Here is a 15198-nt window from a genome sequence, read left to right as displayed (position 1 = left end):
TCTTTTTAACAGATTGTCTTCAAAATCTTGGGACTAATCATTACACATGGTAGTGATAGCAACAATGGTGATGCAAGCAATGTTAATAATAATAATGACAATAGTAATGATGATGATAATCACAATAATATTAGTAAGAAAAAGATTAGTGGTTTCATAAAAATATTTATAATTAATTTTTAATCACAGTAGTCTATTATTTTCAATCTTAATCTAAGATTTACTATTAGTTGTTCTCATATTTTCGTTATACATTCCATATATGTAAGAGACATATATTACAACAATTGTTTTCTTATATGGGAATGATTAACCACAATCTTTAGATTAAAATAAATAACTTAAATTAAAGATTCACTTTAAACCACAATTGTCACCACCACTAATGAGAGCAACAATGATGATGTTTGATAATAATGATAATGATAACAATATTGATGGATGCAATTTTAAATGACATTTTTAAACCATGTCAATAATTATAAGTTAAGGTATAAGATTATTCATTCTCACATAAAAATTCATGTTTTTTTTATATAATTGCAACAGGGATTATTAAACCTATGTTTTCATAGAGACATATTAGAATGAAAAAGTCAAACTTGCAATGATAACTCTTGAATTACAATTATTAAAAAAAAGCCTACAATTGAAATTTATTCATTAATACCTATTTTAAAATAACTATTATTACTATTGCCTCTATTATTACCTTTGTTGCACTATTGTTCCTATTATCATTATCAAAAATAACAATAAATAATGATATAAATAATAATAGAGACAACAACAATAATCTAATAAAAGATATTTGAAATTGAGTTTTTTTTTTTTTATGGTGAAGGTTGTGATAGATGCATTAGTATTAAGTTTAAGTTTGATTCTCATCGTTGTTATAATTTTTCGTATTGGTAAAAAAAAGTGTATTTCGTTATAAGAGTTTCTCTCCTAAAGCAGTCCTAGATGTATAGGGAACAGGTACAACAATACTTATATCCACACTCATTCCTAAAAAATTTGTAGGTAAATATTCAACATTAGATGCATCTCCATTGAGTAGATATTTACCTAACGATTGTAAATATTTTTTGAGAGTACAGTAGCATTGCCATCCTTTGATGCAAACCTACATTTTTTTTATTAATATTTTCTGGTGATTGCTTTTGCAATCCATTTTTACTACTTACACCACCTCTTATTTATAAAAAAAAAATCCCACTAATAACTCTTGCTAGAATAGTGGTATTCATTGTTTCATAATTTAGATCACGAACAATAAAAAAAAATGTAACTTTGGAATTTAAATCCAAAATAATGTACAACACAATTCTAAGGATAGTTTTACAAAGTTCCAAAAGTCATTTTTTTTCTTCACATTTTCAGAATTATTTTTTTAAAATAATAATGACATTTTATTATTAGTGTTTATTGCTATTATTAGATCAACAAGTGCCAATATACAAATAAAATGAGTCAATACCATATAAAAATAAACTTAAGAGTCAAACACCGGATAAAATAAAATACATATTAACAGTAGGTTATGTCTTCCTATCTCCAGTCTTAAATATAAGTAAGACAAATCATCAATACTAAAAAAAAGTAATTAATATAATTTTTTTTTAATTTATCATAAAATCAAGTTTTATTTCAAATACACCATTTACTTTAAATGGTTGTATTATTTAATATTAGTTATAAATGAATGCATAAGAAATAAAATTAATAATAAATGAATGATATTAAAAAAAAACTTAAATAAATTTAAAAATTAATAATTGTTACTTATGATTAGGACAAAAAGAAAACTAATTTATTGCTTATAATTAAAATTAGAGAATATTTTTCTTCTAAAATGTAACAAACTCCTCCTATCAACATTTTTTATTTTATTTTATCAAACATGAGTTGAAGTAACTCACTAATCATAGAAATATGAATACGTAATATTAAGGGAACAATGATAGTCATAACATATAATCATAAATAGTAAATACAAATATAAGTAAAGAAAAATGAAAGTCACTAAATAGACTTTTGTAATTATTGGAATAATTGTTGGAGACTCAAATGGTAGATATGCAAGCATGATAACTTATATGTTGTTCTATATCTCCATGAATCTAGAAATTTTTGCTTGCATTGTATCATTTGATCTATGTAACAGCCCAAGAACCCGCATGTAGATATTGTCCGCTTTGGCCGCAGCCCTCACGGATTTGTTTCTGGCAATGGCACGCATGCCACCCCAAAACGCGTCTACACAAGGAAGGTGTCCACACCCATATATATGGGTACCTAACCGATGTGGGACTATATCCACCCCCCCTCAAGGGAGTCCAGCGCCCTCGCTGGCACACCGGCCCGGGAACCGGCTCTGATACCAATCAATGTAACAGCCCAAGAACCCGCATGTAGATATTGTCCGCTTTGGCCGCAGCCCTCACGGATTTGTTTCTGGCAATGGCACGCATGCCACCCCAAAACGCGTCTACACAAGGAAGGTGTCCACACCCATATATATGGCATGCTTCGTTCTCCTTCCTAACCGATGTGGGACTATATCCAACAGCCCAAGAACCCGCATGTAGATATTGTCCGCTTTGGCCGCAGCCCTCACGGATTTGTTTCTGGCAATGGCACGCATGCCACCCCAAAACGCGTCTTCAAGAGTAAGGTATCCACACCCATATATATGGCATGCTTCGTTCACCTTACTAGCCGATGTGGGACTTCACAATCCACCCCCCCTCGGGGAGCCCAGCGCCCTCGCTGGCACACCTGCCCGGGTCCCGGCTCTGATACCAAATGTAACAGCCCAAGAACCCGCATGTAGATATTGTCCGCTTTGGCCGCAGCCCTCACGGATTTGTTTCTGGCAATGGCACGCATGCCACCCCAAAACGCGTCTTCAAGAGTAAGGTATCCACACCCATATATATGGCATGCTTCGTTCACCTTACTAGCCGATGTGGGACTTCACAATCTATATACCGGAACTGATAACATTCGAGATTATGCAATAAGATTAGGTAAGTAAAAAATTTAAAAAATTTAATTATTTTTTAAAACATTTTGTTTGGAAAAATTAATTTAATTTTTTTAAATTTCAGTCTAGAAAGGATAATTTGATTTTTACAATAGGCAAAATTTATTTTTTATATATATGTATATATAATAAAATTTTAAGATTAAATTTTATAAAATTAAATATTAGTTAATAGATCAATATTTAATAAATTAGTATTAAATAATACTTAATTTTTTAAAAATAATTTTTGAATATTCATTAAATAAAAAATATTAATATTTTTTATGTTGAATTTGAAAGAGAGGAAATAGAGGTAGGAGTAAAAATATTTAATAGCTTATGTATTTTTATATAACTAATTATCACCATTAATTTAATTTAATATATTTAAGGGTAAGTATTTAAAAATAATGTGAATAGTTTTTACTTGATTAATTTTAAATGATTTTATGCTTTTTGTTATCATACGATAATCTTTCTAGGCGTCTAGGAGATAATTTTATGGTTGCATGTTTGATAATTAAAATAAATATGACAATTTTTGGCTTTTAACTTTTTTTAATGGATTTAATCGAGACATCGTTAATTATTATGGTTAGTCTAATAATAAAGAAATTGAATTTATATGTATATAACTATAAATTCGAATTTTGATATCGTAATTGTAATTTTGATAAATTAAAAAAAGTTAAATATTTTTAAAGATTAATCTCATAATTAATGAGATCCACTTTTACCATTTTTACATCCACTTGTACTATTATTAACCACAACAATTTTATCATTATTATTCTTACTTTAATCATTTATTAAATATTGTTTATCTCTATTATTCTCGTTATTTCATTATTCTTATTGTTAGTATCATCCTTTTTTTCTCATGATTACCATTTTCACAATTAGTATTAACGTTGTCTTCATCATCATCTGTGATGACTTAGAATTTTTTTACCCAAATCTAATGTGTCCTTATCCTATACAATCAAATAAAAATAGAATTTAAACTAAAACAACACTTATATTCTAATCCTTCACACAATAAATATATAAAATTTATGGCTTTAAACTAATTTTAATCATGATATAATTAAATTACAATTTTAATTATGTGTTAAGTGAATATTTATAGTTTATTATTTTTTATGAGATCATTGTTTATTAATTTGAAAATCATGCACCCTTTTCCCACATTGAGCTAGGATTGATCAGATACAACAATTTATCCGGATCCACATCTACCCCATGAAACTAATCTGTAATCTGCAGATATATAAACACGCATTTAACTCGCAGACTTATGATCGATTTGCCACCAAATATTCTGAACATTATTCTTCTTCTTCTTCTTCTTCTCTCTCTCTCGGTGTCGTTTATTAATGGCTAACTTTTTCATTTTTTATTTTTTTTTGAAGTATACTTGGTCAACACTCTTTTCTCAAGTCCATGTGAACAATGACAATCCATCTCCAACAAGATTTGAAAGTTGAATTTCTGACGGTGATGAATGAATTATGAAACCAACGTAACAATAACAAAATAGTCTAATTAGCTTAATTATGCGAACAAGAATTGGGTTTAAGTAAAACAACTTAAAAGAAAACTTTAAATACTAACAAGATTAAGCACAGTTAATTAATAGATGGTTAAGTTCTTTCAGAAGGAATTTAATAATATCCAACTATGCATAATAATTAATCTAGTATCACTAGATAAAATATACTTATAATTGTTAATTTCTATATAATTTAAGTAAATTTATGAATTTAATTTTTATATCATTTTCTCTAGGGACAATATTATGTTCCTTATGATCTGAGAAACTTATAATAGCTAGCAATATCATATCTTATGAGTGTGTGGAGATGTATGGTCTAGAATCTAGATGTTCCCATTGAACGTTAACTTTGTCAAAGGACATTTTAAGGCAGAGACAAGAGTAGGTGTTGTTCGTCACGAATAGGATTGTGTGCATGTGTATTCACAGTTCATTACTCCATAATTTAAATTAGTCATATCGTATCTTACCTAAACCACAAAAGCTGTCATTTGATTTTATCATTATTTTCTTTTCCCCATCACAGACGAATAAAAGTTTAAAAGATGTTAAGTGGATATTTACAATAAATTATATAAAACTATATAAGATTTTAGCTTTTTATTTATTTATTTTATTTTTTATAATAATTTAATCATACTCACAAAATATATTTTTAATTTTTCTTTATATAAATTAAAATAGTTATATTAAATGAGAGTGTTTCCAGAGATTATATATATTAAAATGAAAATAATTAGTTTTTCTTTTCTAAGAGTGATTTTAGAAAATTCTCCTAACCTTTTGTCTCTTCTGTAATTTCATTATAACACTTTTATTTTTATTTTTGAATTTTATTTCAATATATTGTTTTTAAAAATCAGTAGTTAAAAAATGACATTATAATATAAATTACTTATTATAAATTTAAAATTTAATTTATAAAAACAGAAATATTTATTTATCACAAAATTATTTATAATAATTTATATACTTAAAAGTATTTATTTATTATAAATTTAGTTTTATAAAACAATCAATCATCATTGGTGTAATGCACAAGTTAAAATTCCAATATTTATAAAATTAACATAATTTTAAGAAAGTAAATTAAAAGTTTAATTTAATATTAAAAAATTGATTTATAAGATGATAATGATTTTCTACTTACATATACTGTTATGATTATCTCATTAGTCAATGTTAGATCTCCAACATAAAAATATTATCGTTGAGTGTTACTTATCATTCCTAAATGTGTTATAAATACTTTGATTTAAATAATTTTTATTTAAAAGGTTGTTATTTTTACTAATCAAATTGATAAATTTAAGAGATCTTATATTAAAATTCATTTTTATTAAAAAAAGATAATAAATATGTGAGAGTAAATATACGTTGTAGTAGGACCCTAAGCAGAATCAAAAAGAAGATTATCAGTTTGACTAATCAGAATAAAAAAAAATGCGTACCAGTAGGAACGTAATAAATATGAATTTAAGGAGTCTATTATATTCAAGTGTTGTCTATTTTTATTTAATATGAAATAATTCAAGTTTTGTCTTGTTAGTTAGATACTAGTATTGTTCTCTTGTCACGAGTGAAGTGCTGCTGCCAGCCCTTTGGTATTTGCCTCTTCCCCTTTATTAATTATTCACACTTCAATTCATAAGGAACTAGTTTTTTCTTTTTTTCTTTTTTGGTAGGAAAAGAACATTGCCCACTAATGGCCAGCACATTTTTTGTCGTGAGAAAGAAATTTTAAAATAAAGTTTTGACTTTTTATTAAGGTGAATTCTAGAGATTATGAATAATTAATAATATGATTAGATGAAAATGTAAAAGCTCTTTCTATTGTTATTTATATGAGTTAATCATCTATACACTGTCAGTATGACAACTAATAATATCTTTTAAAGTTGTTTATTTTATTATTATTTCATTAAATAAGTAACTAACATGACACTATTAAAAGATATGATTGGTTGTTAGTGTAAAAAATTTTTATATTAACAGTGTATATGTGATTAACTCAAATACACTAGCAACTAATCATATTTTTTAATAGTGTAATGTCAGTTGCTTAGTTAATGAAATAATAATAAAAATAAGCAATTTTAAAAGATATTATTAGTTGTCGGTGGATGATTAACTCTATTTATATTATTCATTAATTCTACAAAATATTGAAACGTGTATAATCTCTTACACTTGTGTCACTAGCTAGCGGTCTTCGCAATTCGCATGCTATGACGATAATGAATATAAAACCAGACCATAGTGTGACAACATGGACTTAAATAAGACATTTACCAAAGAAAAAAGGAAAAGTATGTATAAGAAATGATAATTGGAGTGACACATGCTTTTTTTGGCCCAATGTGAGATCAAAAGTACTTGGTAATCTGATAGAACGTAATAACTAGAATTAGAAAGAATGTTTTTCGCTTTGTGGAGGCTTTTCGTTTCATTTTGGTCACGAGAAGGCTCAAGGTATGAGTGGAAATTACGTAAGAAACGCTTTAAGAAATTTGTTGGGTAACATGAAATTTCAATAAAGGAAACGTAAATCATGCCTTATTCTAATGCGAGTAATAACAAGAGATAAAAAAATCTGACATAGTACATATGCTTCATGTGACGTCAAGCAGTTAAAGTTAGGCAGTTAACAGAGCGAAGAAAACACAAGAAACTTGATTTTTTTTTAATTAAAAAATAGTAAAAATTTAAGCATCGAATAATATGCGTTCATGAAACAAAGAGTAATTAATGAGATAATTATGAGGTAATGAAGGTTGGGACAAAGAATAAGTCAAATGTCAACATCAGCGCCAACCCAATTATTGAATTTATTTATTTTGATTTTTTAGTAAGTGTTACGTTGGTCTTATGAAATAGTAGTAAAACAATGACAAATGGGAAAACAATAGTGGAAAGACGAGTATTAATTAATTAATAAAACAACGAAACGCGTCACTGATTAAGCACAATGAAAAAACAAAAGATTTTGGCAGTCTCTAGAATCACGATACAAATACCCGTGAAGCCTATATTCGCTCATATTAGAATCCGTGAACCAGATTTTGTTAATTAGTTAAATAGCCTAGACATTCATTTGGCTCGTACATTGCAGTAGTGAAATCATGGGGAACTGCATGGAGACATACACTAAAGGGCATGCAGAGGAGAGGCAGAAAAATGAAGAAGAAGAAGAAAGAGGAAGAAGATGGAGAGGGTTTGTGGAGAAAAATGATGATAAAGGTGTGAGCATGAAAGTTGTGCTGACAAAGGAGGAACTCAAATGGCTTATACTTCAACTGAATGAGAAAGGGGGGATGAGAGTGGAGGAAATGGTGGCAGAGATAGAAAGAGGCAGAGAAAAGGTTAAGGGATATTCATGGAAGCCTTCTTTGGAGAGGATCTTGGAGGCTCCTGAAATGCTTCAGATGGAGGACATCACAACATGATCCTCATCCTCATTATCTTAGCCACACCACAACTTCTTCTCTTTCCTTTATGTTCTATAGTTTTGGAATGAGTAGATAGTGAGATCCACATTTGTAAATCTCAAGGGAAAGAGTAATGAGATAATGAGGTAAATTCAAATGTCTGTTATTTTTTTCTTCAATTTATTCTCTTAATCAAAATTTAAGGAAACTAATTTTTGGGTAAAAAATATTATTGGTAATTCATTGGAATTTTTTTTTTGCACATATTAATATTTGTCGGAGAATCTAATTTATCATATTTAGTAAGAACTTTTCTTTCAATTATGTCTTTTACATATATAAAACTTAAATTTGGGACTTTACTTAAGAGAATTAAGTTTAATATTATTCCGACTAACGATTTATTAGTAAACATGAACTAATTAAGGATATATTTCTGTTGGTTGGTGTACAAATTGATCAATGTTTTTTTCCTCTCATTTACTTGTAATGCGTATTTTTTTCTCATATAGATGGTAATTAATCATTCTGAGCAGAGAAAAAACACCATCTTTCAAAAGAGATGGAATTAATCTGCACTAGTTAATTTATAGAAGATATAGTTATTCTGCTTTCTTGTTCTTTTTAAAGTTGCAGGTCTTCGATTAAAAAACATAAAAGGAGCTGTAGCTAGTTTCTATTCATGCTCTTTCCCATTGTGAAGTTTCATAACATACGGATATTCGCAACAATTCTTCTTAATTTTTTTTTCTTCCAAATAATGATCTGGTTTTCTTGTGGATTGATATCTAGCCCAGTTGAGTAAAATTATATATACTATGACATTATCATGTTAGCGTTTTGATGAAGAACATTGTCATGATATAAAACTCAGGATTTTTTCTGTAATTAATAAATGAATATATGCGTGATTAAGTAACACCCAAATTTTAATTATATTAGAAAAGAGACCAATCTGTTCATAGTCCATACAACATCTCAACATTTTTACTTAGACTGATTAAACTTATCGTGTTCTGTGTTGTTTATTCGGTAGAACTAGTGAGTAGTGCCATTTTTTTTCCTTCTTTTATGTCCTCAAATTCAAACTTGTATAGAGAATTAGGTGCTGTTTAATGTTTAATTAACACGGGATTTGAAAATAAATAAAGAACATGCTGTCGGTCGGAGATTTAAGCATTGTTTAGATCGGAAGAAAGATAATTTTTTTAAAAAAGTCTTTATATATTAAAGTTTTTTTTATATTATTTAGTTAATAAAATTAATAAGAAATTGTATACTAAAATATTTTTAAGAAAATCTAAACTTTTACTTATATCGTTTGCTCTAACAAATATGTAAAACTTATATTTGCACTAGGGATATATATCCTTATGGGTTTTACCTTAATCTATAAAATATTCACCATACACATGTCCAAAAGTTAACAAACTATTTATTAATTATGCTGGATTTTGTTGGTGTATTTTATTTCTATCATATGAAGTATAAGATGAGTGGTTCAGGTTCAGCATTAAAAGTAATTGGAAAAATATGGTTATAGTGAAATTATAAAATTGCAAAAAAGGGACGTCCTTGATAAAAAAGTCTTGGACGTACGTCATTGTTTTGCCCTTTATTCGTAAACCAACGAGTGGAATCCTATATATCGCTATAGTCATGGCGCTTCTTTGATAGAGATGGGTCTCCATAATGTGGTAACAAATCTCCAATTTTTAATAACTATAATTTGAACTGTTAAATTAAATAATAAACATATACAACTGTAAATACAAGTCTGTGTTGTGCCCAAAGTGTGTGAGTGTCCTCCAAAGTCCCACATCGAGTAGTTTGTGTTGTGTCCAAAGTGTGTGGTATCTTCCAAAGTCTTACATTGGGTACTTTGAAGAAGGAAAGTGGTAGACTACTACTATAAATAAGGGGTGATAGTTTTGAGTCCACTCACCACAAAAACATTGGTTCCAATGGGTGTATTGGGGACTTGGGTAGTTGTGTGTCATGAGAAGGTTTCCAATTTTTGCCAGAAAACTTGTGTATGAAGGTTTCCAAGTTTTTCCAGAAAACTTGTGAATGAGAGGGTTTGCAATTTTTTTCCTTGTAAAAATTGTAAGTGGAGAGAAATAAAATAATTTGCAGAGTGTGTTTGTGGATGTAGGCAAGAAGTGTCGAACCACGTTAATTTTTGAGTTTATTTTTGTTTCTCTATTTTTGTGTGTATGCTTTCACTATGGCTGTTTGAAGGCTTCTTTTCCCAACATATTGTTGGATCGAGCGCTTACCATTAGGCCAAAAGCTATAGCTTTTGGCCTAATGGTAAGCGCTCGATCCAACAATTGGTATCAGAGTTAAGGTCATGAGTTCGATACCCAGCAGGGCAATTGCTGAGGGGGAGATTGTTGCGGGTTGCATCAATTGTCCCGTGGCGGAGGCTAGGTGGGCCAAGTCACTGTCGAATCATGGCGCTTGGACTGCTGTGCTCTTAAGTAAAAAGAGTTGCGCCCTGACTATTAGCTATAACTTTTGGCTCAGTGGTAAGCGCTCGATCCAACAGTCTGCACCACTTATTTTGCAACTTCAGTTTAGAATCTACAAATTTTTCATGAAAGGATTAATTTACTACCATGATCAGCAAAATTGGAAGCTTATTTAAAATTTTTTCTTCAAGACATAACTTGGATCTGGACACTAAACTGGAGTTCGTTCTCAGAAATAAATTCCTCCACCCCTGTTAAATTTAAGATATTTGATAAAATTACAATTAACAAATATTAATATTGAATATATAATATTTGTAAATATTTGATAATGACTTAACAAACAAAAAGTAAAGAGTTATACTTCTCATCTCGATACTAAGTTCTGTAAAACTAATAATCATTACTTGCTTTGAATGAAGTGATTTAAAAATTAATATAACATGATGTCTTATACGTAATAATTCTTACTTTGAATCATACGTAATTACAAACTTACAATAAAAAATGTTTTATGTATCGTCGTATAAAAAATTCTTGTATTTATGCATTTTACATTGCGAACTATGTTAAGAATTTTACAAACTATCGGCATCATATCAAGAATTTAAATCATAATAAATTGTTGCCTATCCGCATATAAATAGATAAGGTTTATGAGCGTATATATAAGTATTATTTTATATTTTGCAGGCACCACATATCGTTGTCCTTTTATGATAATAATAAAAAGAATACACATTGCTAATGGATGTATCCTGTTTCTGTTTTCTTCCAAACAAGAGAAGTACAAACATTATTGTATGCAAATAACGTAAGCGATGCTGAACTGAACCGAAATAAATGCTAATAATTCTGAACCTACACGTTAGGTGGGGTGGATGGAAATTAAGCACTGCCCATATTGAATGGTGCATGTAACAACATACGGATGATTAATAAAACTTGTTCATTAATTGATCTTATTGTATATAACTTGAAAGAAGAGGAAAGTGGCGTGGAAAGAAATTTGTGGTTGTCTGACGTTGTCAGTGCTTGAAGATTCAAACTTTGCAGGTTTCTAGAAAGGTTACAGATAAGATCCTTCACTCTCCATCCAAATCGCCATTCTGCGATTCGAATATAATGGGGTTTATCACTATTAAGAATTTGGTTAATATTAATTAATAGTCTAAAATAATGTTTTTGGATTTTGTGGAAATGACTGGATGGAACATTGGGAATGAAAATGAATGCTGGTTTATTTTGGTGCATGCATTCGTATACTATGATATGTGGATAATGTGTACGTGTCTATTTATCATTGGGAGAGGGGAGGAGTGTTAAACTACTAAGTTTTCTAGACAATGCAAGTTTGTCTATTTATACTTTGTTACTAGTTTATTAGCCTAATAAAAAGGCTTGTGGTAATCACCTTCTATCAACCTTTATTATATTCTATCAAAGTTAAAATACAAGCTTCTTCTCTTGCTTAGTCTATATAAGTTAAGAAAAAGCTAGGAAAAAAAAAAGAAAGACACATATAACACAGAAGTAGACAAAAGTTAAGGGAAAGTAAATTAATCTATTTTACATAAAGTAAAGAGAGATTGAAGATGTGCAGAAAAGTAATTGAACACTAAAACGCAATTAAATACTAAAGGATTTTTGAGTTTTTTTTTATTATAAAAGAAACATAGTATAATTAGTGAATACTATATAATATATATTTTTTATTTATTAAAAAGTTACAAAAGAGGTAATCAGAATGGAATCTATGTCCTCATTTTTGAGGCAACTTCTTCTCCCAAAGACACAGAAAACAAGATGCAGAGTGCAACATTCACTAATTAAATAGAAGGAGGCTATGCTTAAACACATGTTCTGATTTTTATGTCAAACCAAACGAAACCATGCTGACCCCTATATAAAAGGCTAGAACTAACAAAACTTTCTTATGCAATAATCTGAGTAAATTCACTATAATACATAATTACATGGCATGGATTTCCTGCATCGTCTTGTGGTCTCGTCGTTCCTCAGGAAAGCATAAAACTTCAGAATTGAACAATCCTGAAGGAATTGTACACTGATACTGTGATACATATATATATAATTTTCTGAATTAACATGACTAAATAATACTACAAGAGTACAACTTAATTAAACAACATTGAGGTACGAGTAAGACCTTGAGCAATGGATCATATATATATATATATATGTATCATCGTTGGTGTAAAGCAGACACAACGGTAACTCGGTTTCGTGGGATTGCCACAAGCTCACGAGCAACATCCTTGAATTCGAGAATCCCTCCTTCTTTGCATTTTGACAGCAACCGAGACGCTTCTTCCTTTGTCATCTTTACCTTCACTCTAATCCCTCCAAATTCATCGCTTCCTTTCACCAACTTCTTCTCATTCTCCTCTCTAAAAATGGAAGCTTCTGAATCCGCAAAACGGACACTCTTCTTTACTGTTTTTGCATGTGCTGGTGATTTCATTGTGTTAGTTGACTCATCTCTGTACACTGCCTTCGTGACTTTGAGTTCTTTTGCCACTGTCTCGTCTGCTACTTTCCTATTAAGAAATGCAAACATGGTGTGCACCATTTTTTAGGATGAGTGGTAGTGGAGAAATTTAAGGAACAAGTAGCTTGCCCACTTGGGATGAGGGGGTGAGGCAAAAAGTGAGTTAATTTATAGTCATCATCATTTACACTAGGATGAACATGAGGTGTAAATTAAAACTATTAGATAATTTTAGACCATATAATTCTTAACCATTCTTTACGTGTCATATAATCAAGAGAAAGTAATTATTTTTGTAAGTTAAAAAATTTAAATACATGTCATACGTGCAGTAGTTGATTAAGACTAAAAATACTTGATAATTTGGTGATATTTGCAGAGAAAGATATGCATATTCTTTTAATTAGTGAAGCTTTGAGTGAGGATCGGATTACATGGTCCCTCCACCTGTGTTCTTTTTTTATTAAAGATACAAAAGGTAGGCTCCACTTTTGTGCATATTATATTCATCCTTTATTTGGATTACAAGTGGAAAATAAGAGTGATAGAAATTGTGTTGGTTGGACTTGACTGATAAAAATGAGAAAGAAAGAAAGAAATGGAGAAATTCTCCTTGGACGAGTGAAAATAAATAATTTAAGTATAAAAGCCTTTTTATACACTAAACACTTTTTTCTTTTTTCTTATTTAAATTAAAACATCGTATTTCCTTTGTAAATGTCACCTAGGTGAGTGACATTGATGTCTAACGGACTAAACACTCCATAATGAAACGGTCAATAACCCTTTTGGCTATTGGATTGAATTGAAGGCATTATTTGTCATCTCATTTGTCTGGTATATTGAATACCTCTCTGGCTAGTTTGGCCAGTTCAAGAGAGTGACATTTGTGTCTGATCTGCACTATCAGTGGCTTCATCCAATCCTCTTTTCCACATAATGAATGTGATGTTTAAGGCCCTATCTTCACTCTCACCTCTTGCCATAGATGCTGATTAATAAGTTATCGTGTAAGACTCATTCAACTTAAATTATCTTACAACTTAATTAGCAAGTTTTAAGGCATTGGAAGATTGACTACAATTTACAGTATCAATTTTCTTTCTTAACTTTAATTACAAAATACTCATTTTTTACTAGAAAATAATGTCTGCGTGTTGACTACTTTTCCTCCCCTTTCTCTTTCTGTCTTTGTTGAAGACGTCTAAAGTGTGGGACCCTATAAAAAGTGAAATAAGGAAGGAGTCATGCAAATGCAACGCGGTTTGGATTAAATTGCGAGGCTAAGTCAATATACTAAGTTTTAAAACCATCATTTTGATTACTCCTGAACCCAATACTCAAGGCTTCTTTAGGGGATGGATAGACATTTCATCTGGTGAACCCAATCTTAAGCTAGATAGATGGATTTTTAGCACCATCACCTCGAGGGTTACTTCATCTCGCCTTGTTTTTAACTCATTATTCACAAGGCACTTGGTTCAATATTCAATGTGTTTGGTTGATAAATTAAAAAAAAAAGGGATAATTTTTTAATTTTTAATTTTATTTTTATCTTGTGTAGTTAAAAGAATTAGAGAAGATGATAAATGAAACTATTAAAAAGAATATGGGTGTTCATTAAATCAGATTAACTTAACCAACTTGATAATTCAAATCAAATCACTAGTGCAAAAATTGAATTTAAAATCGGACTTTTAAGATCGGTTATAAGGTAACCGATCTTAAAAGTGACGCGGTGGCAAATTTGTAAATAAAATGAACACTTTTAAGATCGGTTAAAATTTAATTTTAACCGATCTTAAAAGTACTTTTAAGATCGGTTATAAAAGAACCGATCTTAAAAGTGACACTTTTAAGATCGGTTACAAAAAAAACCGATCTTAAAAGTACTTTTAAGATCGGTTATAAAAGAACTGATCTTAAAAGTGTCACTTTTAAGATCGGTTATAAAATAACCGATCTTAAAAGTACTTTTAAAATCGGTTATTCTATAACCGATTTTAAAAGTGCCACTTTTAAAATCGGTTTTTAATCGGTTATTTAAAAACCGATTTTAAAAGTGCTACTTTTAAAATCAGTTATTTTAGAACCGATTTTGTATGTAGTATACAAAATCAGTTCTTCAATAACCGATTTTAAAAGTATCGTCAGAAATCTTTTATATTCCCCTCCATTCTCATTCTCTTTAATCTTTC

General features: G+C 29.6%; 1 protein-coding gene across 2 annotated transcripts; it reads left to right on the top strand.

Annotated features, from left to right (window-relative positions):
- The first annotated feature begins 7572 nt into the window (after window positions 1-7572).
- Window positions 7573-10168, top strand: LOC109810968 (uncharacterized). Of its 2 annotated transcripts, none has more exons than XM_083067096.1 (2): window positions 7573-8160; window positions 8651-10168. In XM_083067096.1, exon 1 carries the CDS (start codon window positions 7709-7711, stop codon window positions 8030-8032), a length of 324 nt encoding a protein of 107 aa, XP_082923222.1. In that variant the 5' UTR covers window positions 7573-7708; the 3' UTR covers window positions 8033-8160; window positions 8651-10168. The 2 variants fall into 2 exon arrangements, with proteins under 2 accessions (XP_082923222.1, XP_082923221.1); XM_083067095.1 differs by having other exon boundaries at window positions 8645-10168.
- Window positions 10169-15198: the final 5030 nt, after the last annotated feature.

Source organism: Cajanus cajan, chromosome 11 (assembly GCF_000230855.2).
Source record: "Cajanus cajan strain Asha chromosome 11, NIPB_CcT2T_4, whole genome shotgun sequence".
In the NCBI taxonomy this organism is placed as follows: domain Eukaryota; kingdom Viridiplantae; phylum Streptophyta; class Magnoliopsida; order Fabales; family Fabaceae; genus Cajanus; species Cajanus cajan.
Note: the sequence above shows the minus strand (reverse complement) of the source record. Positions and strands in the feature narration are given on the sequence as shown.